Genomic DNA, 25,649 nt, shown 5'->3' on the forward strand with positions numbered 1-25,649 from the left:
TGTGTGGGCCGGATCGAGGCCACGCCTCCCCCACGCCCCCAGCGGCCTGGTTTGGTTGTGTTGCCGCCTGGAAAGGAGACGCTGCCCTTCCGCAGCGATGGGATCCCGGGTGAGTGTCGCTCACTGCGCGGGTGAGCAGCGCAGCAGGGCCAGGAGCGAGGCTTGCGGAGGATGGAGCCCGGCCCACGCAGGGGTCCGCGGTCCAGCCGGTCCGCGGAGGTGTCCAAGGTGGGATGAGTGGATCCCCCGGACCAGGCTGCGCGAGAGGATGCATGGCCCCGGGGGTAGAACGAGAAGGGAGCTGGGTCAGAGAGGAGACTCCCGGGCCTGGAACGCCGCGGGCATCTAAGCAGGGTTGCAGGTACTCCCCAGCCTGCAAGGAGCGGGTGTGCCGGCTGTGAGCAGCGCTGTATGTGGACGACCCTCAAGGATTTTCTAGGGAGGTCGGGGCCGGAGAGGAAGGTCCCTGGCCGGGCTCTCTCCAAGGAGCAGATACTGAAGCTCGGACGAAATATTGCTGAGGTTCACTGTGGGGAATGCCAGGCTGCGTGGGATCCCACAGAGATGACCCGGGATGGGAAAAACAGGACGCGAGGCCGAGGGTGGCTTAGGGCTGTCTGGTCTGGGAACATAGCTAGGTCAAGGTGGGACGAGAGAATGCCCAGGCCAATTAGTAGGGTTGTCTTGCACAAGAGAGGGTGGCCTGAATTGGAAAGCCGGGATATCAGGCCCAGGGTGCCCGAGTGGAAGAGCAGACACCCTGCCCACTCAAAAATGTGGAGCACAGTTGGAGGCTGGCTGCCCAGGTAGGGCCAGCGTTAGAAGGGAGAGACAGGTAGGAGATGGTGCTGAGCTTGGACACTTTCTTTCTGTGAAGTGTGACCTTTCTCTTGATGGGCATAGCCAAGGTTAACTGGACTGTCCTGCAGACAAACAGATGACTGGCCTCCATCCCCACCTCCGCCTGCCTTGGTTCTAGAATAGGCTCACATCCGATTTCATGTGGCTTTCTCAGAAGTTCCAGGACTTCGGATTTGATGTGGGCAAGCAGTGGGCAGTGGCTAGGATGCTCCACCACAGCCTTGGGGCCTCACCTTAGAAAGCCTCAGTTTTCACATCCTTGTGGTAAATGATGGTTACTTTGAGCGCTCTGAGAACAGCTGCACTCAGAGATGTGACAGAGAGCTAGTGCACTGGCCTATTGAAAGGCAAGGAAAAGTCTAGCTCACCCTATCTGGTGTCCTTGTCTCCTCCTCAAGGCCAACCCAGGCTAGAGGTTTAGAGAAACTTAGCTCACTTCACAGCCTCCAGTCAAAATGTCTCCTGTCCTTGACAATGTGGCAATTTCTTTAGCCCTTGAACTTCACTCTTCTGGCCCGCCCTCTGCCTCTGTCGCCCCTCCCTCCTGCCCTGCTCCCCAACCCCCAGCCTTAGGACTAACTGATAGGGCTGTGTGCCTTCCCCAGTCACCAAGGATAAGCTTGTTCCTTGTTCATCTCTTGTGCTGGCCTAGTGAGCTTTGGCTACCCAGGGAGACAGAGTCTGTCCTGGCCTGTGTGTTCCTTCCTCTGGCGATCCCAGGAAGCATCTTGAACTTGATCATAGCAGTGGGAGCACCCTGCAGGGTCCTGAGGAGCACCTTGTGTAGCTTTGGGGTCTTGGTTTTACGTGATCAAACCTCTGATATGTTCTTGGGATGGGGCAATGGGGAGTTCTTGAGGTGGGTGTGGAGACCCAGAGAAGGGTGTGTTTGCCTCTGTGCCTTTGCTGGGGCTGCACTGCCTGCTCCTGCTAAGTTTGCTGTGGACTCCTGGCTTACCCAGACTGTCTCTTCATCAGAAGGTGGGGAAAGGCAGGGAGAAACACCTGCCCGGATGGTTATCCTGATTCAATTGGCTCATGGCAATAGATTCAACACTGTGAGACAAAAGCAGGACAAGTATCTTGAATTCAAGGCCAGTCTGTGCTACAGCGTGAGTCTCAAAAATAAATATAAACAAAAACAAACAACAACAACAAAAAACCCCACCACAACAAAATCAGCAGAAACATTTAGCCAACAGGAAGTGAAGCATTCCTGGCTTTGTGAAAAGGATGGCATGGTTCTCAGCCTGGAGCCTGAGATCTTTATTTAGAAAGTGGCCTGTGTGTTTAAAAAGGCTGAGAAAATGCTGGAGGCCCTAAGTTACAGAGCGACCTATTTACCCCCCTGTCTCTGGGTTCTTTCTGCTGCTAGCATGCTATACATGCTGCCTTCTGCTCCCAGGCTTGTTGAGGTGTCTGTGTGGTAGGTTGCTTATCCGCCTGTGGGGACAGAGGGCTGGAGCCTGGGATTCCAGATGCAGGCTTGGTGTTCATTTCCTCACTGAAGGCACTCTTTTCCCTCACTGCTACAAGCCAGACAAGTGCTTTAAAATTTTTTGAGATATAGTTTGCCTAAATTGCCCAGTCATTCTTTGAACTTTTAATACTTCTGCCTCAGCTGGGCTCACAGGCCTGTAGTTTCTGCCCCAGGTGCCCAACCCCTGAGAACGCTCTCGTTTGCATCTCTTTGTGCTCTTGTGTGCACCTTTGAAGAAAAAATTACATGGATGAGCATTTTGCATGTATGTGTATGTCTGTGTACCATGCATGTGCCTGGTGCTTTCAGAGGCCAAAGAGGGTGTCAGGTCCCCTTCAGCTGGAGTTACAGACAGTTGTGAGCCGCCATGTGGGTGCTGGGAATTGACCTGGGCCTTCTGGAAGAATAGCCAACACTTTTAACTGCTGAACCAACTCTCTAAGCCCAAAATTTTAAATATTTTCTGCATATGGATGTTTTATCTGCATGTTTATCTGTACACTATATTCATGTCTGGTGTCCATGGGGGATAGGCCACAGTAGGGCAGTGGATCCCCTGGAACCAGAGTCACAGATGTGAGCCACCATGTGATGTTAGGAATTGAACCTGAGTCTTTGGGAGAGCATCTGTTTCTCTTAACCACCGAGCCATCGCTCCAGTCCCAACCTTCTTTTGGAAGAAGTTTTTACTGGGGCTGGAAGGATGGCTCAGTAGTTAAGCACACTTGCTTCTTTTGCAGAGGTCCTACCCAAGTTCAGTTCTCAGCACCTACACCAAGCAGTTCACAACTTCCTGTAACTCCAGGTCCACAGTATCCTGTGCCCACTTCTGACCTTTGCAAGCATCTGAACATATGTATCATATACACATACATACAGAAAATGACTTACTTGTGTATATGAGTGCAGAAGCACCTGCTCTAGGCACATGTGGAAACCAGAGAAGAGCTTTTGTGAGTCAGTTCTCTTCTTCCATATCTAGTTTCATTTCTGCTGCTGAGCTAAAATACCCCAGCAAAAGCAGCTTAGGGGAGGAAGGGTTTGTTTTGGCTCACAGTTCCGGGTGGTACTCCATCATTGTGGGGACATCACAACGACAGGCTCTCACCTTACATCCACCATCAAGAGCCAGAGAGCATAAGATGCATGCTTGCCTTTAGGGAATGGTGCCGCCCGCTGTGGACAAGTCTTCACACCTTCGCTAACGTAGTGAATCCCTCACGGATATATATGCTCAGAGACCCATCACCCAAGTCATTTTAGATTTGTTCAAGTTAGCAGCACATTCAACCTTGCATTCTGGGGAACTCAGTTGTCAGGCTTGCTCAGCAGGTTTTTACTTGCTTAGCTAGTTCACTGGCCCAAAGCTTTTTGGTAGGACTGGGTATTGAAAGTAGGGAGGTGAGCATTCTACCTCTCAGCCCCAGCCCTGGAAGCGCCTTCCAGTGTCTCACCTGCTTATCTGTCCATCAGCTCTGTGGGAGGACCTTTTGTTATGTGTGCCCTCATCCCGCTGGGGCGTGGATGGTGCCCAGGACCCAGCCAGAGACCAGTTGAAGACATTCTCCTCGGAAGCACTTACCAGGAGTTCCTGCCTTGGGTGCCGGGTCTGCCATGGCGTTCCGTCGGACTGAGGGTGTGTCCATGATCCAGGCCCTCGCCATGACTGTGGCTGAGATACCAGTGTTCCTGTACACCACATTTGGTCAGGTAAGATGGGTGTGGACCTGTCCAGGGGTCCTTGTCAGCTCTTGTCAAGGCTGTATCATGTGTCTCGATTAATTTCTCATTGCTGTGACGAAACACCTGGACCAAAGCAACTTAGGGCAGAAAGGTTATTTAGGCTCACAGTTCCAGAGGGTCCATTGTGTGGAAGGCACAGTGGGGGAAGCAGGAAGCTGCCTCATCACCCTGTGCCTGTACTCGGGACAAAATAGCAGACGCCTACTCAGCAGTGTTTCACTCGCTCTCTGTTTCATACAGGGCATCTTGCTCTGCCCAGTATGGTCCCCTCCACAGTTAAGATGACTCTTCCCACCAAATGTCATAAGATAACCGTCACAGGCGTTCTCACAGGCTAATGTTAATGTAGGTGACTCTTCACAGGTACTTCAGGCTTGCCTCTTAGGTGATGGTAGATTCTGTCAGGATGACAGTCATTAAGAGTTGGGCCTCGGGGAGGGAGAGGTGGGCGGATCTCTGTAAGTTCGAGGTCTACACAGTGAGTCCGGGACAGCCAAGGCTACACAGAGAAACCTTGTCTCAAAAACCAACAAAACAACAACAGAAAAGAGTTGGTCCTATGTTCAAAGCAGGATTACATTAAGACTGACCCTAGTCTTTGTCCTAAGACTAGGTGACCTCTTGACTTCATAGTTTGTCTATGGGAGTGCTGACCAAGTCTCTTGACACCCCCTAATCCTCTCTTTCATGGGACAGAATCCCAGCTGGGCCAGCAGCAGAAGGTGGCTGGGATGAGCCTGTTTGGTTGGAGTGGTCTAGGGCAGTGAATGTCATCAGCTCCAGATATCATTGGGAAATGGGGTCGTCAGAGCTGGGTTTGAGTTGTATATTGGTCACTGTCTGCAGTGTCTCCACCGATGCAAACCCCAGTGTCCTCATTTGGAAGGTGGCAGGGATTCTGACAAGCGACACAGGTCAAGCCCAGTGCAGTGCACCCCACGGGCAATATGTGGGTACACTGGCTCCCAGTATTCATCTCCTCAGCAATGCACTTGCTGTCTTTCTAGTTCTGATTCATGCTTGGAGAGGCTGGCCTGATTTAGTGTTCAGTGTCCCTTGTCTCTTTTGATGAGCCGAGGAGCACTGTGCCCACACCTAGAGCCTCCCTTTGGGTGACATAACCAGGCCACTTGTCTCTTTCCTCTAGTCGGCATTCTCTCAACTGCGGTTGACACCAGGCCTGAGGAAGGTTCTTTTTGCCACAGCCCTTGGGACTGTGGCCTTGGCCCTGGCTGCCCACCAGCTGAAGAGGCGCCGGCGGAAGAAGAAGCAGGTGGGCCCTGAGGTGGGAGGTGAACAGCTGGGCACGGTACCCATGCCCATCCTCATGGCCCGCAAGGTGCCTTCAGTGAAGAAAGGTAGGTGTTTGGTAGGATCCCTGACATGCTCACATCTCAGCACTGTTCACTGTAGGGTCTCAGGCTCTTGCCTTCCTGGCTCACGGCCAAGTTACCCTCGGTAGAAATGATAGTAGAGCCATTCCTTGAGATACTAGGCTCAGTCTTGGTGGATGGCATTGGTTCTGGGTGTCCTTATTGTAGGGGACACCCAGGTTAAGGACCAGGGCTATCAGTTTTCCCGTGGACTAGAGAGCCATGGGGTTCATGAACCCATGGCATTTCTCCCATTCTCTTCTTCTGGGTAAAGAAGGATTTGCATGTGGTGAGAGTCACCTTTTCAGTGTGTCCTGAACTTTGGGCAGTGCCATCACAGAACCAAGCATCTGTGGGAAAACCTTTTTAAAATTTTATTTTGGTGTTTGCGTATATGCATACATAGGTTTGTAGGTGTGTGCTGTGGTGTACATGTGGAGGTCAGAGGACAACTTGAATAAGTAAGTTCTCTCCTCCTTCCACATGGGGGTTCTGGGGTCAAACTCAGGTCATCAGGCTCAGCAGCAGGTGCCCTTGTCCTTTGCATCATCTTTTTAAAATTTATTTTGCTTTTTCAAGACAGGGTTTTTCTGTGTATCCTTGGCTGTCCTGGACTCACTCTGTAGACCAGGTTGGCCTCGAACTCACAGAGATCCACCTGCCTCTGCCTCCCAGAGTGCTGGGATTACAGGCGTGCACCACCGAGCTGGGTTCCATTGCACCATCTTGCTGGCCCTAGAAAACTCATTCCCTGGTAATTCCGTAACATCTGTTACGGAATCGAGAGCAATGTCATGTTGCTCTCCTTCCAAGGCAAAACGTTCTGTTCTCCTAGGTTCTCGACTTGGGAGAAACAGTTTTCTTGGAAAACAAATCTTAAAGCCAGATGTGACGGTGTGTGCCTGTAATCCTAGCACTTGAGAGGGTGAGGCAGGAGTGTGTAGCACTTAAGGCCACTGTGGGCTACAAAGGGCAACTTTGCCTCAAAAAACCAAAATAGATAAGGAAAGTTAAGAAAGATGAGGAGGGGCTGGAGAGATGGCTCAGAGGTTAAGAGCACTGGCTGTTCTTCCCAAGGAAGGTACTGAGTTCAATTCCCCACAACTAGATAGTGGTTCATAACCATCTATAATGAGAACTTGTGCCCTCTTCTGGCCTGCAAGCACACATGCAGACAGAATACTGTATAAATAATAAGTAAATAAATCTTTAAAGAATGTTTAAAAAAAAAGATAAGGAAAGTGAGGTTTATTTATTCCTTGTATGTACATGTGCCATGGTGTACATGAGGCCCTCAGAGGACAATTCTCAGGAGTTGGTTCCCCACCCACCATGAGGCTCCCAAGGGTCAACCGCAGGCTGCTGGGCTTGGTGGCAAGCACCCGTACCTACTGAGCCAGCCTGCCGATCCTGTTGCTGACCCTGAGGATTTATTGCTTTATCTTATGTGTACGAGTGCTTTGCTGTGTGTGTGCACGCTGTGTGCCTGTGGAGGTTTGAGGAGGGGACTGGGTCTCCCATGACTGGAGTTAGAGATGGCTGTGAGCCGCCACGTGGGGTCTGGATACAAGCCTAGTTCCTCATGCCTGGCTCCACCATCTCCGTCCTGACTTCACCCCTTTGCTCGATTTCCCTGCTTCAGCGGCATCTGTGGTTAGCACAGTCTTGTCGTGGGCCGGACCCCAGCTCCTGCTTTTCTTACTTGAAGTTTTTGTCTGTCTCATTTCCCTTTCCAGGAAGAGAATTGTTTCTCTGTCCTTTTATTACTTATTATGTTATGTGTGTGAGTGTTCTGCTTGCGTGCATGTCTGTGTGCCATGTGTGCACCTGGTGCCTACGGAGGCCAGAAGAGGTTTTGGAGCCTTTGAAGCTGGAGTTCCAGCCACTTGTAAGCCACCGGATGGGTGCTGGGAATTGAGCCCAGGTCCTCTGGAAGAGCAGCCAGTGTGCTTAACCACTGAGCCATCTCTCCAGCCCTCGCCTCGTTTTTGAGACAGGTTCGCGTAGCCTTGGCTGGCATGGAACACAGTGTTCCGGTTCCAGCCTTGAGCTTGTTTTCATACACTATTTACTTTGCCTAATTTGTATGCGCCTGTGTTCTGTGTGTGCTCAGGCCTTTGTAGGGGAGTATGAGATCATCCCAAGCAAGTGTGGCGGCCAGAGGTCAGCCTCAGGTGCTCATCTACACCTATCTTGTAGTGCCCGGAGGTCAACCTCAGGTGCTCATCTACATCTTTCTTGTAGTGCCCAGAGGTCAGCCTCAGGTGCTCGTCTGCAGCTGTTTTGAGACAGAGCCCTATTCACAGCTCCATTCACAGGCTGGCTGCCCTGAGCCCCTGGGACTCTCTGGCCTTGGCCTCCCTTCTTGCCATACAAGCCCTTGGATCACAGACGTAGGCTACTGAACCTGGATTTACATGGCATGTGTGTGTGTGCCCTGGTGGGTGTGTGCAGGTCAGAGGGCAACTCTCAGGAGTTGGTGCTTGCCTTCTGTTGAAGGTTAAATTCAGTAGTTCTGCCTGGCAGCAAGTGCCCTTCCCTTCGGAGCCATGTGGAAGAGAGAGTTCTTTATCAGTCACTCCAGCAGGCACACAGACACACTGAATAGGAGGTAGGGAAGTGACCCCGCCGTCTTGCTGTCAGCTTGTCCCAGCATTTGGGGCCCTCCTGTGGACCTGAATCTGGGTTAAGCAGAAGGCCACAGGAAGGGCCCTGTTCTCTGCTAAATGTACACTCTTGGCTTAGAGGGTCAGGACACACTTCCAGAAAGATGAGGATGGGGAGGGAGGCTCAGGTTGGAGGATACACGTAAGATCCATCCACCCTTCTCCTCACAGGCTACTCCAGCCGGAGGGTTCAGAGCCCCAGTAGCAAGAGCAACGACACTCTCAGCGGCATCTCCTCCATTGAGCCCAGCAAGCATTCAGGCTCCTCCCACAGCCTGGCCTCGGTGAGGAGCCAGGGCGGGATGTGTGGGGCCAGGGCCCCCAGGGCGTTCTTGGACTAGATGGGAGAGAGGCCCCTTCGCTTCTTCACACCCTAACTTGTGCATTCTGGCTCAGAGCCTATTGATGGTTGGAGGGACCAGTTAGAGACAGGTGTGTAGGTGCCAGAGAGAGAACGCTTATCAGCAAGCTTGGGTGTCAGACGTTGAGCAAGTACCTGGGAGGTGTCCAGGATGGGGCAGGGGTGAGGGTCTGGAGATAAAGGAGACAGAGATGAGGCCCATCTCCCTGGAGCTCAGCTTTGGGTTCACTGACTCATTATGAATCCATTCAGCAAGGACCAGGCTGGAGCCCTAAGCCCAGCCCACCCCTGGCTCCACTCTGGTGACGCCCTTGCCCTCTGGAAGAGTAGAGGCCACTCTTGTGTTTGAGAGGCCCGAAAACTAGGTGGCAACTGTCTCTCCTTGTCAGACTGGTGGGGCAGGGCCTGGGGCCCAGGGAGGTTTCACACATGCCGTTGATCTTGACCTCTATGTTTTTCCACACTTTGAGAGTTTTTGTGGGGCATTATCAAGCTGTTCTGAGGATGTGGGTGCTGGCCTAGCTCACTCGGGAGGTATCTAGGAGGGCATGTGGCCTGTGGTCCAGGCGATGGGGGTGGGCTTAGAGGGGACCCACAAAGGGCCTCACTTCTTATCTGTATCCTTGGTCCCCAGATGGTAGTGGTCAATTCATCCAGCCCCACAGCCGCGTGCTCAGGTTCATGGGAAACCAGAGGGATGGAGGAGTCTGTGCCCACCACTGATGGCAGTGCCGAGAGCCTCTATGTGCAAGGTTTGGCCAGGATGCTAACCCAGGGCCTTGTGGTAGGGTGGCAGTGTGGCGGGGGGAGGGAGGGATAGCTTTCTAGGAGCCTGGGCAAGGCAGGTCACTTGTTCAGTTCCTGTCCCACCCCAGATCCCTCTCAGGGCTCTGCAGCCCTTTCTGCTCAGAAGACACATTCTGCCTGGATAAAGGCCTGAATGCTGAAGTCAAGGCCTACCTGGAGGGTCCTGCCAGGGCCCTCTGCCTCCCTGCTATGCTGCTTCCCTTCGGGGCTGAGACCGTGAGACCTGACCCTCTCTTTCGTGTTCTCAGGCATGGAGCTGTTTGAGGAGGCCCTTCAGAAGTGGGAGCAGGCACTGAGTGTGGGCCAGAGAGGGGATGGAGGCAGCACCCCCACTCCAGGAGACAGCCTCCAGCACGCAGACACCTCGTCAGAGGCCCCGTCAGAGGTAGGCGGTGTTCCCCAGGTTCTGTGCTGGGTGGGACAGACTGCAGCAGTGTGCCTGCCCCCACAGGCATCCGGGAAAGCTGCACGCAGAGTGCAGGCCATAGTTCACACGACATGCTCAGTGCCGTGCCAACTTGCTGATGGCGTGAGGATCCTTCTCAGCTCTGTTCAGGGGTGGGGAATGGGGTGACGGTGCAGGTACTGGTGCAAGACTATCGGAAATGGGCCTCTGTGCCTTGTTAACCTGATTCTGGGCCTTTGGGTTTTGTTTATTTTGTTTGTTTGTTTGTTTTGAACACCACTCAAGGTTTTTTAATTGTAATTTCATGATTTTCCTTATTTATCTGTAAGACTGTCTTTATTCTCGTTTTTATGCTTCCCTGCTTGTATGTCCTGGGCCACGTTGCCCAGAGTCCACAAGAAAGTGTTAGGTTCCCTAGAACTGACACTACAGGGGTGAGCCGCCAGAAGGGGGGCGGGACCAAGCATGGGTCCTCGGAAGAACAAAAAGTGCTCTTACTGCTGAGCCAGCTCTCCATCCCCACCCTCGCCCCGTTTTTATTCTGGTATTTTTGAGACTGGGTTTCTCTGTGTAGCCCTGGCTGTGGCTGTCCTAGAACTCACTCTGTGGATAGACCAGGCTGGCCTCAAACTCAGAGCCTGCCTCTGCCTCCCGAGTGCTGGCATTAAAGGTGTGCACCACCACACTGGGCTCTCTTTGTTTAAAAAGACAAAAATCAAAAAATTAGGAAAAACTGAGAACCTTGCAAGGGCCAAGCATGCAGTGATCCCAGCCCTGTGTTTGATAATTCTGAGCACATGCGCTTGGCATTGGCTTGTGTAGGCAGCAATACTGCGGGCTGTTTCTGTTTTATTCTTTATGCAAACCCAAAGCCCCCAGGTTCCTGGTCTCTGCCTGAGCAAGGTCAGGTGGGGGCTCCTCTTGGGGAGCAGCAGGATGGCTGGAAAGGAGGCAGGAAATGTCAGTAACCTTAGACATTAGAAATTTGGGGAAGAGCTGGAGAGATGGCTCAGAGGTTAAGAGCTCTGACTGCTCTTCCAGAGGTCCCGAGTTCAGTTCCCAGCAACCACATGGTGGCTCACAACCATCTGTAATGAGATCTGGTGCCCTCTTCTGGCATGCAGATGTACATGCAGGCAGAACAAATAAATAATTTTTTTAAAAAGATTTATTTATTTATTTGACATGTATGGATACCCTATCTGCATATATACCTGCAGGCCAGAAGAGGGCTACAAATCATGTTACAGATGGTTGGGAGTCACCATGTGGGTGCTGGCAATTGAACTCAGGACCTCTGGAAAAGGAGTGCTCCTAACCACTGAGCCATCTCTCCAGCCCCCAAATAAATTAATCTTAAAGGAAAAAAAAGAAATCTGGGGGAGTCTGGGCTTGGCAGCATACACCCAACACTGGGGAGGCAGAGTCAGGAAGGGTCCAGAGTTCACAGAGTGAGTGCCAGGTCAACTTGGGTTTCAGAGTAAGACCTTGTCTCAAGCCAAATAAACCAACCCAAGGGGATTTCACATGAACTTGGTTGCTCAGGTGAGGGGGACTGAAAGACCTGCCTGAGAGGTGTGTACCCCGAGCTCAGGCCAGAGCCACCCGGTGTCGCTGGAGGCACAGGGAGGCTGTCGTGGAGGGGTTGTGTCTTTACACCTCCACAGAATGGAACCTGCCTGATGGAAAACAATGTACAGTGCAGGGGTAGGTGGTGCCTGGCACAGACGTGTGAGCGTGCGAGAGAGAGAGAGAGAGAGAGAAAGAGAGGGAGGGAGGGAGGGAGGGAGGGAGGTGGGCCAGATAGTGTGAGAACTGGTTCTCCCAACTTTTGTGTCCTGGGAATCAAACTCGGCTCATCAAGACTTAGTGACAAATTCTTTTACCCGAAGAGCCATCTTGCCAGCTTTTGTTTGTTTTTGAGACCGAGTCTGACTATGTAGCCCTGGCTGGCCTGGGACTGGCCGTATAGATTGGGGTTGAGCTCATAGAGGTCTGTCTCAGCCTCTTGAGTGTGGGATTAAGGCCTTGCACCATTGCATCTGGTTTTTCCAGGCTTTTACTTTTTTTTTTTTCTAATTGCACTTATTTATTTGTGTGTGTTTGTGTGCACATATGCATGTGCCACAGTAGGCTTGTGGAGGGCAGAGGACAACCTACAGGAATCAGTTCTGTTGTTCCACCGTGTGGGGCCTGGAGGGTGAATCAGATTGTCAGCCTTTTGCCTGCCGAGGTGTCTTGCTACTTCAGCACCCTCTTTGCTGTTAGTCGAGATTTATTTGTTTTGCTTTGTGTGTTTGTATTTTGCCCTCATATATGTATGCGCACCGCATGTGTGCCCGGTACCAACCAAGGTCAGCAAAGGGGCCAGGTCCCCTGACACAGGTCACAGACAGTGGTGAGCCACCCTGTGCCGCTGCGAACAGAGGCTGGGTCCACTTAGTTCTGAGCCATCCTTCCAGCCCCCACATCAATGCATTTAGTGGTTGGACTGCACAGTATCCCTTTTTCTCTTTTAACACGTTGTTACAGTTCACTCATTGTGCAGTTGGGTGGCTTTAGAATGTTTTTGGGCCACAGCGGCCGTCAGTCTCCCTCATTTCGTAACCGTCACACCTACTTTAACGGCCTCCCTCACCTTTCCTCACCTCCGACCCAGCCCTGCGCTCCGGCTTCGGTTTGCATCCTTTGCTGACGTTGCCTGCCTCTCTACGTGCTGTTGGCCGTCTGTGTGGGTTTTTTTGTTCCTTTGTTGTTTGGGAAGGCGTGGCGCACATGTGGAGGTGGGGAGACAGCTTGTTGGAGTTGACCTGTCGTATGGGTCCTGGGTCTCGAACTCAGGCTCGTGGGCAAGCAGCTTTATCTGCTGAGCCATGTTGCTGCCCCCACCTTTGGAGAAATGTCTGCTCTGATCCTCCTGTGTTAGCCCCTGTGTGTGCTTACAGACATGCCACGTGACTTTTAACCTTCAAATGGTGGCGTAGAGTTGGGCGTGTTCCTCGTGATGTCTAGGCTCAGCTTTGTTTTCAGATGCGTGACTTACACAGATCTCCTTTCCTATGATTTTCATGTCTTTTGTGTTGTTTGTTTTGTTTTGAGACAGGGTCTTTCTACATAGCCCTGAGTGCTGTCCTGGAGCTCATTATGTAGACCAGGCTGGCCTCGAACTCACTAAGATTCTCTTGCCTCTATCTCCCAAATGCTGGGATTAAAGGTGTGTGCCACCATGCCCATGGAGTTTTCTCTCTCTCGCTGGCATCCACTGAGACACACAGACAATTTCATATTCTGGGTTGGAGCTGAGGCTTAGCTGGTGGAATGCTTGCTCACCGGGCACCACGACCTGGTTTCCACTCCCAGCACCACATAAGCCAGGTACACCAGCAATCCCAGCACTTGGGGGGTGGAGGCAGGTTCAGGGACAGCCAGGACACACAGAGAAACCTTGTGTCAGAAAACAAACAAGTTGAAGGTTACATTGAAGCCAGGCTGGACTACATGAGACCCTGTCTCAAAACTTTTTTTTTTTTCAATGCTGAAGTTTACTGCATCTGCTTTCCTCCTGTTGGTTGAGCATCTGTGTTAAGTTCCTGAATCCTTAGCCACCCACGGTTATTTCCCAGACAGCTGACAGACATCCTCAGGAGCTGACAAGGCAGGCAGGAACCCAGCAGAGTGGTCCATGGCCCAGAGTCCTGCAGGTCTGGTCTAGGTCTCTGCCTGCCATATTTTAGCCAGACACCCTGGGCCACTTCACCACTTTGAATCTCCTCTGTGGAGTGTCCCTGTCCCAGAGAGAGGCTGTGAGGGTGAGCAGCAAGGACAGGGTGAGGCTTCAGTGATGGCCGCCTTGTAGCTCTTCTGGCCCTTTCTCGGGCTTAATTGGCACCTCATCTGTCTCCTCCCTGGGCTCTGGTTACTGTAGCAACAGGCTCTCCTCTGGTTGCCTCCACCTCCATGGAGATAGCAGTCAGGCTAACCCTTGCCTCACCTGGGAACCCAAACCCAAGCATGCCCAGGGTGAAGGGAGCGGCACCCAACTTGCCATGCCTGGGGGCTTGAAGTCACGAGTAGCGACACAGCCACAGAAGTCACAGGGGCTGTCTCCCCGCACCAGCAACCATCCTCCACCTTTTTTGTTGTTTTTTTTTCCATCCTCCACCTTTGGCGGAGGCCCTGCTGTGCCTCCTCGCGAGCATTCTCCTGCTGCCCAGGTCTTCCAGGACAGCCAGCCCTTTTCTGAGCAGCTTGTTACCCGCAGGCCGTGACATTCATGTAGTGGCGTTTCCCTTGCCTGGTTAACACCCAGTAACAGCGACTACTGTCTGCACCTGCCTCCAGAGTCCCAGGAACCCTCTTCACGAGGTGACACTGTTCTCAGTCCTTTCTATAGGTGCTGAAGGAGGCCACCACGAAGGGCTTGCCGGGTACGCCGGATCTGCCCACAGTGGGGGACTTGAGTCCAGCCATCGTCTTGAGTCACCTAGAGACACAGTGTTTTCCAGGAAACGTGTTTAGCCAGGCAGCCAGCAAACAGGCAAGAAGAGGGACTCAGGTACCTCTTGGCTGGTACAGCGCTTACTTCCCGTGCAGGAAGCGCCAGGCGAAGTCTTCAGCACCACGTAAACCGGGTGTAGCGCCGCACGCTTAATCCCAGGGTCAGGAGGCGGAGGTAGCAGGATCATCTTTGGTTACATAGTGAGTTTGAAGACAGCCTAGGTTCTGTGTCAGGAAGGAGAAAGCAAGAAAAAAAAATGAGATCAATTTGTTTATTTTAATTTTATTTTATTTTCGAGGTTTCTCTGCCTAGCCCTGGCTGTCCTGGAACTCTGTAGATCAGGCTGGCTCCGAATTCAGAGATCCACCTGCCTCTGCATCCTGAGGTTACAGGCCGGTGGCACCACCACGCGGCCTGTTTTTTGCTTGTTTCTTTGTTTGTTTTGCTTTGGTTTGGTTTTTGAAACAGTATAGCCTTGGCTGTCCTAGACTGACTTTGTAGACCAGGCTGGCCTCCAGCTTTTAGAGATCCACCTGCCTCTGCCTCCCTGAGTGCTGGGATCACAGGGGTGTGCCCCCATGCCCAGCTCTCTTGTTTTTTTGGAGACAGGGTCTTGCTATGTAGTCCTGGCTGCCGGGAACTCACTACATACCCCAAACCTGAGGTTCTCCTGAAGGGCTCCAGGAGTTCAGGTGTGCGCCATGGTGCCCTTCCAACTGAGATACCTTGTATTTCTGGCATCGTCCTATATGTGTATTCACACCCATGATACTGGTCCTTAGGCACATGTGGCACATGTGGTGCTTCCTGCCGTGGGCGGCACAAGTCTAGCGTTCTGTTGGACCGAGAGCCGACTCTACTTTCTTGGCCCTGTCTGAACGGGGAGCTTGGCAGCTCCGGGCTAAAGGTCATTGTTTTTGTCGTAGCCAGAGTCACAACGGAGGGAGTTTGCCGAGAAGCTGGAGTCCCTGTTGCACCGGGCCTACCACCTGCAGGAAGAGTTCGGCTCCACCTTCCCCTCTGAGGGCATGCTGCTGGACCTTGGTGAGCAGGGCCACACAGGCTGCCACCGGCCTGAGGTGCCAGGAACAGAGGTCGGGGACAAGTCGAGAACCCCGGTGTAGTTTCCAGGGCTGCAAACAAATTGAGGTTCCCAGGATCTCACTGAACAAATAGGGAACCTGAGGTATCCCCTTAAAGATGGCAGGCAGATACTGAAGCAAGAGGAGGCTCAAGGAGTCCATAGTTAGTGTGCCTTGCTGGCCTCCTGGGGACACCCTCAGGCTGTGTCCACACAGTCTTCAGGCGTGTGTTCACCTGGCAGTTAGCCAGAAGCAGGCTGAGTGCCACAAACAGAAGCGCTCTTGCCACTCTGCAGAAGTGAAACAATGTGAATCACAGAGAGGGAAGCCGCGTCCCCTGCCCATCGTCCCTGCCATTCTGCCATGTGTTCAGCCTTCCCCAGGGTACACTGTGGGGGCACGTGGGCTTCAGAGAGGGCTCGCCGAGTGCTGCAGACCACAGCCTCCCTGGCTTCTTGGCTGGCCTCAGTGTGGCTTTGCCCACTGGAAGAGCCCTGTTCCCTTGGACCTTCCTTTATGACAGAGGTTGATAGAGCCACATAGAGCGTGAATGGGTATCAAGATGTCCCTGTCGCTGTCACATAGCTCTGGGCAGCTCTGTGACCTCTGCCAACATCTGCCCCCGACAGAGCCCCGGGGGTCTGGGCCGAGACTCCTGCCAACACCATGGGGTGGTTCTCAACCCAATCTAATTCCCTTCCAGAGAGGACCCTCATGCTGCCCTTGACAGAGGGCTCACTGCGTCTTCGGGCCGATGATGAGGACAGCCTGACCTCGGAAGACTCCTTTTTCTCAGCCACTGAGGTGACTGGGTCAACACCGGGTTGTGGGGGAGCAAGGTTATTTTCTTGGGTGGGAACCAAGGCACCCAGGGTACTCTGAAGATGCTAGACTTGGGAGGCCGGAGACCCAGGGAAGAGGGTCCCCTGTACCCGGGGCTCTGAACCACACCCACCTCGAGCTTCTCTAATCCATTCAGTCCTTTGGTCAGCACTTGTCTGCTACCAGGCTGGGGCAGAGGTCATGGTGTCTGTGCTGGAGGCGGGAAGATGGGGCATGTGTCCAGCAGATGTTTCCTTTGGGAAGAGACCTGGAGCTAGGAGTGCTGAAGTCTGGGCTAGATGTGAACCTAGGCCTCCCGTCTCATGGGGCCAGTGTGCCTTTGGTATCTTCATGATGGGCCATAGGCAGGCCCCTAGGGTGGCCGCTGTTGGAGGGGCCCAAAGCTCTGTCCCCTGTGGGGTGCTGTTCACTGGCCTCCTTGGCCCTCTCTCCAGCTCTTTGAGTCCCTGCAGGTCGGAGATTACCCACTCCCTCTCTCCAGGCCTGCTGCTGCCTATGAGGAGGCTCTGCAGCTGGTAAAGGACGGGAAAGTACCATGTCGAACACTCAGGTGAGAATGTCTGGAGGCTGTGGTGGCTCCAGCCCCAGGGAAGAGGTGCGGAGGGCCACAGTGACCAAAGGAAGCTGAGGTCAGCCCAGGTACCATAGCTATAGCTGCCACCTGTGCCCAGGTCTAGGGGACCTAGACCTGGCCCCAGAGACCATCCAGTCAGCCTCTGCCTTGGCTTGGGAGAGATTGAAACATAGAGGGAAGCTGGCACCAGCCTGAGGCAGGGCCAGGTTGGACCCTTCTCTCCTCCTCCTCACCCAGGGTACACCCTACCCTCTATTGAGCCTTTGCTAGGCAGGACCAGGTAGCATGACACCATCTGTTCCTCTCCTCAGGACAGAGCTGCTGGGCTGCTACAGTGACCAGGACTTCCTGGCCAAGCTGCATTGTGTACGACAGGCCTTTGAGGTGGGTGTGGTGTAGGGGCCACTGAGTGGGCATGGGCCTGCCCATAGAGGGCCACTCTGTACCCAGCCATGACTGCCCTCTCCACTGCTCTGGGAAGCTGCCAGCTCACCCTCTTTCTTTTCAGGGACTTCTAGAAGAGAGGAACAACCAGCTCTTCTTCGGGGAGGTCGGCCGGCAGATGGTGACAGGCCTAATGACCAGGGCTGAGAAGGTAGCTGGAGTGGGACTGTTGTTTCAGATTCTCTGCCCCACAATCTCTTCCTCCAAAACCTTATTTCAGGCTGGGCTTTTGCTTTGTTTTGTTTCTGTTGACTGGCTCTTTAACACCATACACTTGGGCCTATGAGGTGGCTCTGTGGGTAAAGCCACTTGTTCCACAGGACTGGTGACCTGAGTAAGATCCCCAAAACCCACGGTGGAAGAGAGAACCAAGTCCCCAGACTTGGCTTCTGGCTTCTTCTGGCCTCCTCATGCAGCCTGTGGTATGGCTGTGTCCACACTCATGTATCATGCACATGAACACAGTACTAATTAAAACACTACCTGGGTCTGAGAAGAAGGCTTGGTGGGTAAAGGCTGCCTGTGTAAGCATGAGGACCAGATTTAGAACCCATCTGTTACAAAGCAATGCTAGAGTGTGCTAGAGTGTGTTGTACTTTTGGTGCTCGAGAGGTGGAATGGCCAGATCCTTGGGGTTCCCGACCAGTCGTTCTATTTGGTGAGCCCCTAACCCTAGTGAGGAGCGACTCCTGATCTTCTGTCTGCACACATACAACACTGTATGGCCAAGTGCAGGAGTCCTGGCACCTTCCTGTGGCCATGGGTGCTGGGAAAGGGTTGTGGATCTCCCTTCCTCCCCCCACACCCTGACCTCGTTCCAACTTGGGAAACTAGAGACTTGAACTCTTTCTTTACTAGGTGACTCCCAACAGTACAGCTTCATAAAACTGACCAAGCCAGGTGGTGATGGCACATTCCTTTTAATCTACACACTCCTGCAGAGGCAGGCAGATCTCTGTGAGTCCTAGAACAGGCTGGTCTATGGACGAGATCTAGGACAACCAGGGCTACATAGAGAAACCCCGTCTTGGAAAACAAACAAACAAATAAGAAATGCAAACTGCATAAGGCCCCGTGCATCTGTCAAGGAGACCCTTCCTGAAGGCCCAACCGCTCTTCTGCTCCATGTATACTCTGACCACGGTGTCACTGCCCCCTCCCCAGCCTGTGCCCGTGCCAGCAGCTTCAGTTTCTGCTTGGTGGTATCACAGGGTGACTCACCCACCGTACATGCCAGTGTGCTGTGGTGGTCATCGCGGGATGCATCGTGCGGCTGGGCTGTGTGGCCTGTTCCCCGGCGGGCAGACTCCACAGGGACCTGAGAGGTCTTTGCCTCAGGTCCTGTCTGGACTTTGAGGGATCTTGCTAGTTCACTTAGGTCCTTGTTGGCAACACAAAAGAGTTTGTGTTCTCACGTCTTGGCAGATACTGGTTTTTGTAATCTTATCCTTTATCACTCTGTTCACTGCTCCACAGCCCTTTGTGTGTGAAAGAGGTTGTGTAAGTTTTCATATTTGTAAAAGGAACTTTTATTCGCCTGTTTCGATTGTTGTCTCAGAGGTTACTGCCTTCATCTGCTCACCTAGGCCTGGTCCTGGAAGCTTCTAGCCTCTGTACAATCTAACCCAGACCTAATGTTTTCAGCCTCTGAGACTTATTGCTGAAAAAGCCTACCCTTTCTTGTCTTTCTGAGCTCTGGCTGGCTGGTTCAGCTCAGCTGTTCTGCCTCAGACTCCTCTCCAGGCTGACTTATGTCATCTGACTTTTCTCTTGGCCTCTGAATTGCTCTGCTCAACCTCAAACTAACTCCAGCAATCTTTTAATCTTCTGGCTTCTCATTCTCTGGCTTGTTCTGTCTTTACCTGTGTCTGGCTTGTTATCTCATTCAACCTCTCTGTAAAACTGCCACCTCTCAAAAAAAAAAAAAGGTTTATAAAGCCAGCTGTGGTGGTGTACACCTGTAATCCTAGCACTGGGGAGGCAGAGGCAGGAGGATAGCTGTGAGTTCGAGGCCAGCCTAATGTACAAGGACAGCCAAGGCTACACAAGAGAAACCCTGTCTTGAAAAACAAAGAAAAAAGAAAAACTACCTCCTTACTCATTCTCTGTGCTGCTCCCTTCAGTAGTTTCCCTTTCCTCTTTCCTCGTGAGAGTTGGGCATATCATATTCTGTCAGATCTTTTTACTTTTTCTGCCACTCAATTGAGACAACACTTTTAAACATGGGTGCCTTCCTTCTATAAACTAATTTCACCTTCATTGTTTGGATTAAAGACCTGTACCACCACGCCTGGTCCTAAGCTTTTTTTTTTTTTTTTTTTTCCTGAAACTTGCATAGTCCATAGTCCATACCAGGGCTGGCCTTGAACTCAGATCTGCTTGCCTCTGTCTCCTGGATTAAAGGCCTGTCTCCTGGATTCCAGCCAGATCACACAGACCTAGAAAGTTTTTGGTTGTGATCTCTTACCAGAGCAGCCATGTTTTGAACTAAAATTCCTCTACTTGTATTTATCACCCACTTGTGCCTTTGTTAAGGGATTGGAGCGAGTCTCTTGAGAGGTTCTTCTGTGATACAGGCTGGCTGTGTGGCTGAGGATAACCTTGACTCATCCTGCCCTGCCTCCCAGGTGATAGGATCACAAGCATGCACAGCCCCGCCCAGCGTCTTTACTTGCTAATTACACCAAAAACTTGGATTTTGTGTGCCTGAGCACGGGGCATGGGTGAGATGTACACACGCCCCCGTCTACAGGTGAGGGTCGGAGACAGCTGGTGGGCTTTGGTTCTCTCCTGCTGTCTGGGTTCAGGGCTGAGCTCAGGTTGTTGGGATCATGGCAGTGCCTCTACCACCCCCTGGTCCTCTTGCATTTTTGAGGCCAGGCTGGCTTCACCCTCAGGCCAATGCTCCTGCCTCAGGAGCATTCCTGGGATTCTGTCGGAGCAAAGCCATCGTACAGGCTGCCCCTTCGGTCCTCCTTGCTCTCCCTTGCTGGAGGGATGATCAAAGCCCTGCGTCTGCCCTTGTCCTGCACTGCTTGAGCCCTCTAGCCCAGCTGCCCTCAGTCATGATCTGAGTGCTGACCTGTGGCTATGCCGTTCATCCTTTGCCCTGTGCAGCTTGGGGCACTGGGGTCTGGATGCATATGAGACCATCTGCCTGCTTTGGACCTTTGTCTGTGCTGCACCTCTGTGCCTAATACATTTGTCCTCAGTTACTTTTTAGTTCGACAATCTTCATAGAAGAGAATCTGAGAAGGTGTGTTTAGTGTTTAATGACAAAGAAAATGAACCCCGAGAGTTCCAATCTCTGGCCTTATCACCCTCCCTACTGCTTATGGTGCCCTTTGTCCTCTCCACCATGCAGTGATGCCCATGATGGCGAGGATTGTAAACCCTAACACCTGAGGCCCTGACAGGCACTGCATTTACCTTTGCCAGGTGATTGCCAGTGGTGCCATCTGTCCACAGTGAGCTCCAGGCTGCTCCTTCATGTCTCCATTCACTGTCAGAGCAGATAAAGAAACAGTCTGGAGAGGGAGAGGAGCTTTCCCAGGCCACTGAGCAAGTGGATATAGAGCCAGGCTTTGCAGTCAGGTTGGCCAGGTCCACCCTATGCCCTAAGCCTAAGACTGGCTCTCCTTGGCCTTTCGGAATACGAGGGATAAGTGACGTAGCCTGAGGCCAGGCTGTGCTGAGCAGGCTCCTTCTGCCTCTGCCCCAGTCAGTCTTAGGCTTTGTTGTCTTACAAAGCAGAAAAGGCCCATGGGCAGCTGCTGAGCCCCATGACAGGAGCACTCATGTAGCCCTATCTGGGCTCCCTGGATAGATCTTTGAAGACATTAGCTCTCTGGCTCTGGATTGTAGTATCAGGGCTGTTTTGTAACCATGCAGTCTTCAGCCAAGCCTGTGTCTCACTCTAAGTATACATCAATGTGTCCTGTGTCGGCCACACTCCATGCTAGGCAAGCCTCAGCCATGTAAGAGTGTAAGAGTGCCCCTGTAAGAGTGCTTCTGTGCCTGGGGCCGGGCTCCTTCCTTCTCAGCCCTTAAAATTATACCTTCTCCTGGGTACCTCTGAGGAGAGGTCATGTAATAGGGCTGGGCCTGGCCCAGAAGGCTATAGGAGTTCAATAATGAGCCAAACCAAGACCTGGCTGGGTGCCCTTGTGCCGAAGCTGCCCCAGACACACCCTTGCTCTCTAGAAGGTTCAGGCAAAAGATACCTCCTAGCCTCTCTGGGGTAAGGCCCCAACCCTGCTTGGCACATTCTTATCCACCGCCCCGCCTGCCTGTGACTCTTATCCAGCTAGGTCTCAGGGCCTCTCCCACAACCAGAACCCACTGTGCTTCTCACAGAGTCCCAAAGGCTTCCTGGAGAGCTACGAGGAGATGCTGAGCTATGCCTTGCGGCCTGAGACCTGGGCTACCACCCGGCTAGAGCTGGAGGGCAGAGGGGTGAGTCCACTCATATTGAGCTCCTCGGGTTCTTCAGAACTGAGGACATTTTGTTGGGAGCTTGTGCTCAACACTGCATCCATTCCTAGTAGCTGAGATGGCTGTCAGCTGCTCTGAGCCTGGGTTCCAGCCAATTCCCTGTGTGTCACACACAGGCCCCCTCTGGCCTTGGCTGTGTGCACGGCAGCTCAAGTGCAGCCACCCCCATCCCCACAGGTGGCATGCATGAGCTTCTTCGACATTGTGCTGGACTTCATTCTCATGGACGCCTTCGAGGACCTGGAGAACCCCCCGTCTTCGGTGCTTGCTGTCCTGCGGAACCGCTGGCTGTCCGACAGCTTCAAGGAAACAGTGGGTCATCCCTCTCCCATATGTGCCAGTCACATGACCTTGGGCACTACTCCTCTTGTCCCTGGAGTTCATTTATCAGTCCTTCCACTCCTGGGCCAGTCCCTGCCCACTGAGATTTGGGATGTCAGGCCCAGGCTTTCTCTAGACTCTCAGGTGCTTCCTGCTGCCCTGGTTCTGGCAGAGTACACATTTCCCTCTGTATTGTACCTAAGGGGTGGCAGAACCCTCACTCTGGGCTGGCACTAATTACATTCATTTTAATGCATCCCCTTAAGTTACAGTGGAGGCGAACTCATCCCAACATCGCCACCAAAAAAACAAAACAAGCAAAACCCCCAAGGCCACTGGTAACAGCGTGGTGCTGCTGCCATGGCTGATCTTCAGCTAGGTCCTTTATAGATGTGGCTCCCCACAACCACCAGGTGAGGTGGGTGGGGTGCTGTGTCGCAGCCATTTTACAGAGGAGGAAACAGGCTTGGGAAGCCTTAGTATCTAAATGGAGTTCTGAAGCAGAAGGGTTAGAGCCTAGATTCAAAACTAGGTGTGTATGGTGAGAGATGCCCAATGCATTAGAGTGCTTGCTGCTCCTGCAGAGGACCCAGGTTTGCTTCCTAATGCTTACATGTGCCTCCCAAGCACCTGCAAGCCCAGTTCCAGGGGATTCGCTGTCCCCAGACACACATGCAGTGCACAGACTCATGCAGGCCACACACATTAAGTAAAAAATTAGGCATCTGGCCGGGCAGTGTGGCGCACACCTTTAATTCCTGCACTCAGGAGGCAGAGGTAGGTGGATCTCTGTGAGTTCAGGGCCAGCCTGGCCTACAGAGCAAGTTCCAGGACAGCCAGGGCTGTTACATAGAGAAACCCTGTCTTGAAAAGCAAAAGAAAAGAACTAGGCATCTGTTGCCAACTTTAAGGTAAAGCAAAAGCAAAGCCCAGGCACAGGTGGGTGAGCTGTGGGAAGAGCTCCTCCTGGGTCAGCACTGGGGTCATGCTTAGACTCTTAATTCTCCAGTGGGTCTCACCTGTGTTTTAGGCCCTAGCCACGGCGTGCTGGTCTGTCCTGAAAGCCAAGAGGAGGCTCTTGATGGTGAGTGAGTGATTGGTGAGGCCCCTTGGGGCTGAGCTGGGTCCTGAGTGTCCAGAACTCCTCTGACCACTTGGACTGAGTGGGGAAGGGATAGGTGGAGCAAAGCATCCCAGAGCTTCCATACCCCACACCGACCACCCATCTTGCCACTGTATACCACTTGGCCAGGTGCTCCACCCTGTTTCCTTCCTGGGGAGCATCCATCAATGTCCCGGAACTCAGTAGAGGAGAAGTGAATCCTGGGAAGGCAGGAGTGCTAGTGTATGGGAGTGGCCAGTGGCCACAGGAGTCGGGGAGCAGACAGCGTTTCTCTGTCCCAGTAGGCTGCTGCTATCTGCACCGAGGGTGTAGTAGCTGAGATCCATTACTTCCCATGGCCACCAGGCTCTGCTGCCCAGTCAGTACCAGTTGCTGTGGCCAGTGCTCAGCCCACGTGGGCGGCTCTCAGAGGAATCTGCTAGCCCTTTCTGCAGAGCCTACCACTTGCCCAGGGTCACCCAGCCAGGACATAGTGGGCCTTTAGATAATCCCTGGTCCCCAACCGCAGCCTGGTCCTTAGCCCTGCCCCTCACCACAGGTGCCCGATGGCTTCATCTCTCATTTCTACTCCGTATCGGAGCATGTCAGCCCTGTGCTGGCCTTTGGCTTCCTCGGACCCAAGCCGCAGCTGGCGGAAGTCTGTGCTTTCTTCAAGGTACATGGCAACAAGCCCTGCTTTCCTGCTGTTACAGACACCCCCTCAGTGCCAGAAGAGGGGTGGGGTCCTGGGCTGCTCTAGATGAAGCAGGCAGGTTCCTGAGGATGGGAGAGTGGGCTGGGGCCTGATCATTGAGAAAGAGACTTTGTAGGATGTGGGAAATGTCGCAGGCCCCAGGCCCAACACGAGTCTCCCGCCCCCAGCACCAGATTGTGCAGTACCTGAGGGACATGTTCGACCTGGACAACGTGCGCTACACGTCGGTGCCAGCCCTAGCGGAGGACATCCTACAGCTGTCCCGGCGCCGCAGCGAGATTCTGCTGGGCTACCTGGGCGCACCAGTGGCTAGTAGCACTGGGCTGAATGGGCCACTGCCCCGAGAAAATGGGCCCCTGGAAGAGCCGCAATAATGGGGACAGGCTGGAGGGGAAAGGTGGCTGCCTGGGCCTCAGTCACAGGGGTGATGGGAGACAGAAGGCTGCCCCTCCCTTCCTTTGGGTTGACATCCAAGGGCCAGGGTGGCCAAGGGCCATTGTCCCTGGGCCTGTTCCACCCCCTCCTCTGGGAATCCCAACATCCAGAGGACAAATTCAATGGAGTGGAACCACTAGGAGCCTGTCCAGCTGCCCTCAGGGTTCCCTGGGCAACAGAGGCAGGCCAGAGACAGCAGGGCCTGACCAGGAGAGACAGTGAGAGAGGAAGGTGTGCTATAGAATTGCTCTGAGTATGGACCACAGAACCCCAACCCCTCTGGGCTGCAGACAGAGGGCAAGGAGGTGATAGGTGAAGGATAGGACATGCAGAGCTATGTGGTGACAGTCACAGGGTCCTGGAATAGGCGCTACCTCTGGCTACATATTGCCAGCACCCAGGCTTCTGGCCAGTACAGAAAGCCCCATCTGGGCCATCCAGACGCAGGCTTGCCCTACCTGTGCTCACTTGTGAGCCAGGGCTACCCCCTCACAAACCCAGGCACCAACCCAGGACACTGGCCTCCCACAGTCCCACGCCCTGCCACCTCTGCCAGCCTCCAAAGATGGCTGCTTCCCATTCTCCTGTGAGCCTGGCACTCTCTGGGCAGTGCTAAGCTCCAACAGAGGGCCCTAACCAGAGCTCACAAAGGCCTATCCCCTGTGTTGCCATCTGCTGCTCCAGAAGTGAGGATCTAGGACTCATGGCAGGGAGGGCAGAGGATGACAGAGGATGCACAGCAGGCCAGCCCCTCCTCGCTTCTAACAAGAAGCTGGACTCAGCACTTTGCCTTCAACTCCGTGCACATGTACCCTGGGCACAGAGCCCACCTCAGGGCTGCTGCCACCCAGGGTCCTGCCGACAGTCCTGCTAGCATCTGTCACAGGGGTGACATCTGTCACATGGGCTGCCACCGGGGTCCTGGCAGCCCTCTCCTTTTGCCTGAGCTGGGAAGTTTTTATTTATTGCCTTAACACTTTATTTGGCTGCCCGCCCCCCCCCCCCTTCCAGGTTGTGAGACCTGCAGGAGAAGAGTGCTGTTCTGGAGTTGAGCACTGGCTCCTAGGATCAAGTGCCTCTCCCTGGAAGGGGAAAGGGCTCCCCAGGGTCATGAGGATGCAGTGAGGAGAGGGTGTCTCTGGCTCCAGGTCATCCTCTCTGAGGCCTGTGCTCAGAAGGGAGCAGCCCTCACGCACTCAGTCTTGACATTCCATTCATTTGCACTTAACCCTGAGCTGTGAATGTATCCCTGGGCCGAGGCCCACTCTGACTTTCCCTTAATCACACAGCAGTGGCATTTCCATCTTGTCCTTGTCATGTGTCCATGCACTGGCCTCGAGCACTCGATGTCACAAATCCCAGTGGTAGAGCGTGTGCAGTGACTGTGAGTCAGATAAAGGATCGAAATGGACTCTTCTCTGTGTCTTGCTGGGCGTAGGGGTGG

General features: G+C 53.3%; 1 protein-coding gene across 3 annotated transcripts; it reads left to right on the top strand.

The window, feature by feature from the left end:
- Miga2 (mitoguardin 2) lies at positions 1-25,616 on the top strand. Of its 3 annotated transcripts, none has more exons than XM_021650011.2 (16): positions 1-109; positions 3,815-4,051; positions 5,232-5,442; positions 8,295-8,407; positions 9,119-9,236; positions 9,540-9,676; positions 15,122-15,239; positions 15,981-16,081; positions 16,555-16,670; positions 17,006-17,078; positions 17,203-17,289; positions 21,495-21,593; positions 21,810-21,944; positions 22,984-23,037; positions 23,615-23,731; positions 23,938-25,616. In XM_021650011.2, exons 2-16 carry the CDS (start codon positions 3,956-3,958, stop codon positions 24,142-24,144), a joined length of 1,782 nt encoding a protein of 593 aa, XP_021505686.1. In that variant the 5' UTR covers positions 1-109; positions 3,815-3,955; the 3' UTR covers positions 24,145-25,616. The 3 variants fall into 3 exon arrangements, with proteins under 3 accessions (XP_021505686.1, XP_060245857.1, XP_060245856.1); XM_060389874.1 differs by having other exon boundaries at positions 16,573-16,670; XM_060389873.1 differs by having other exon boundaries at positions 96-228.
- Positions 25,617-25,649: the final 33 nt, after the last annotated feature.

The sequence above is a fragment of the Meriones unguiculatus genome, chromosome 8 (assembly GCF_030254825.1).
Source record: "Meriones unguiculatus strain TT.TT164.6M chromosome 8, Bangor_MerUng_6.1, whole genome shotgun sequence".
NCBI lineage: Eukaryota > Metazoa > Chordata > Mammalia > Rodentia > Muridae > Meriones > Meriones unguiculatus.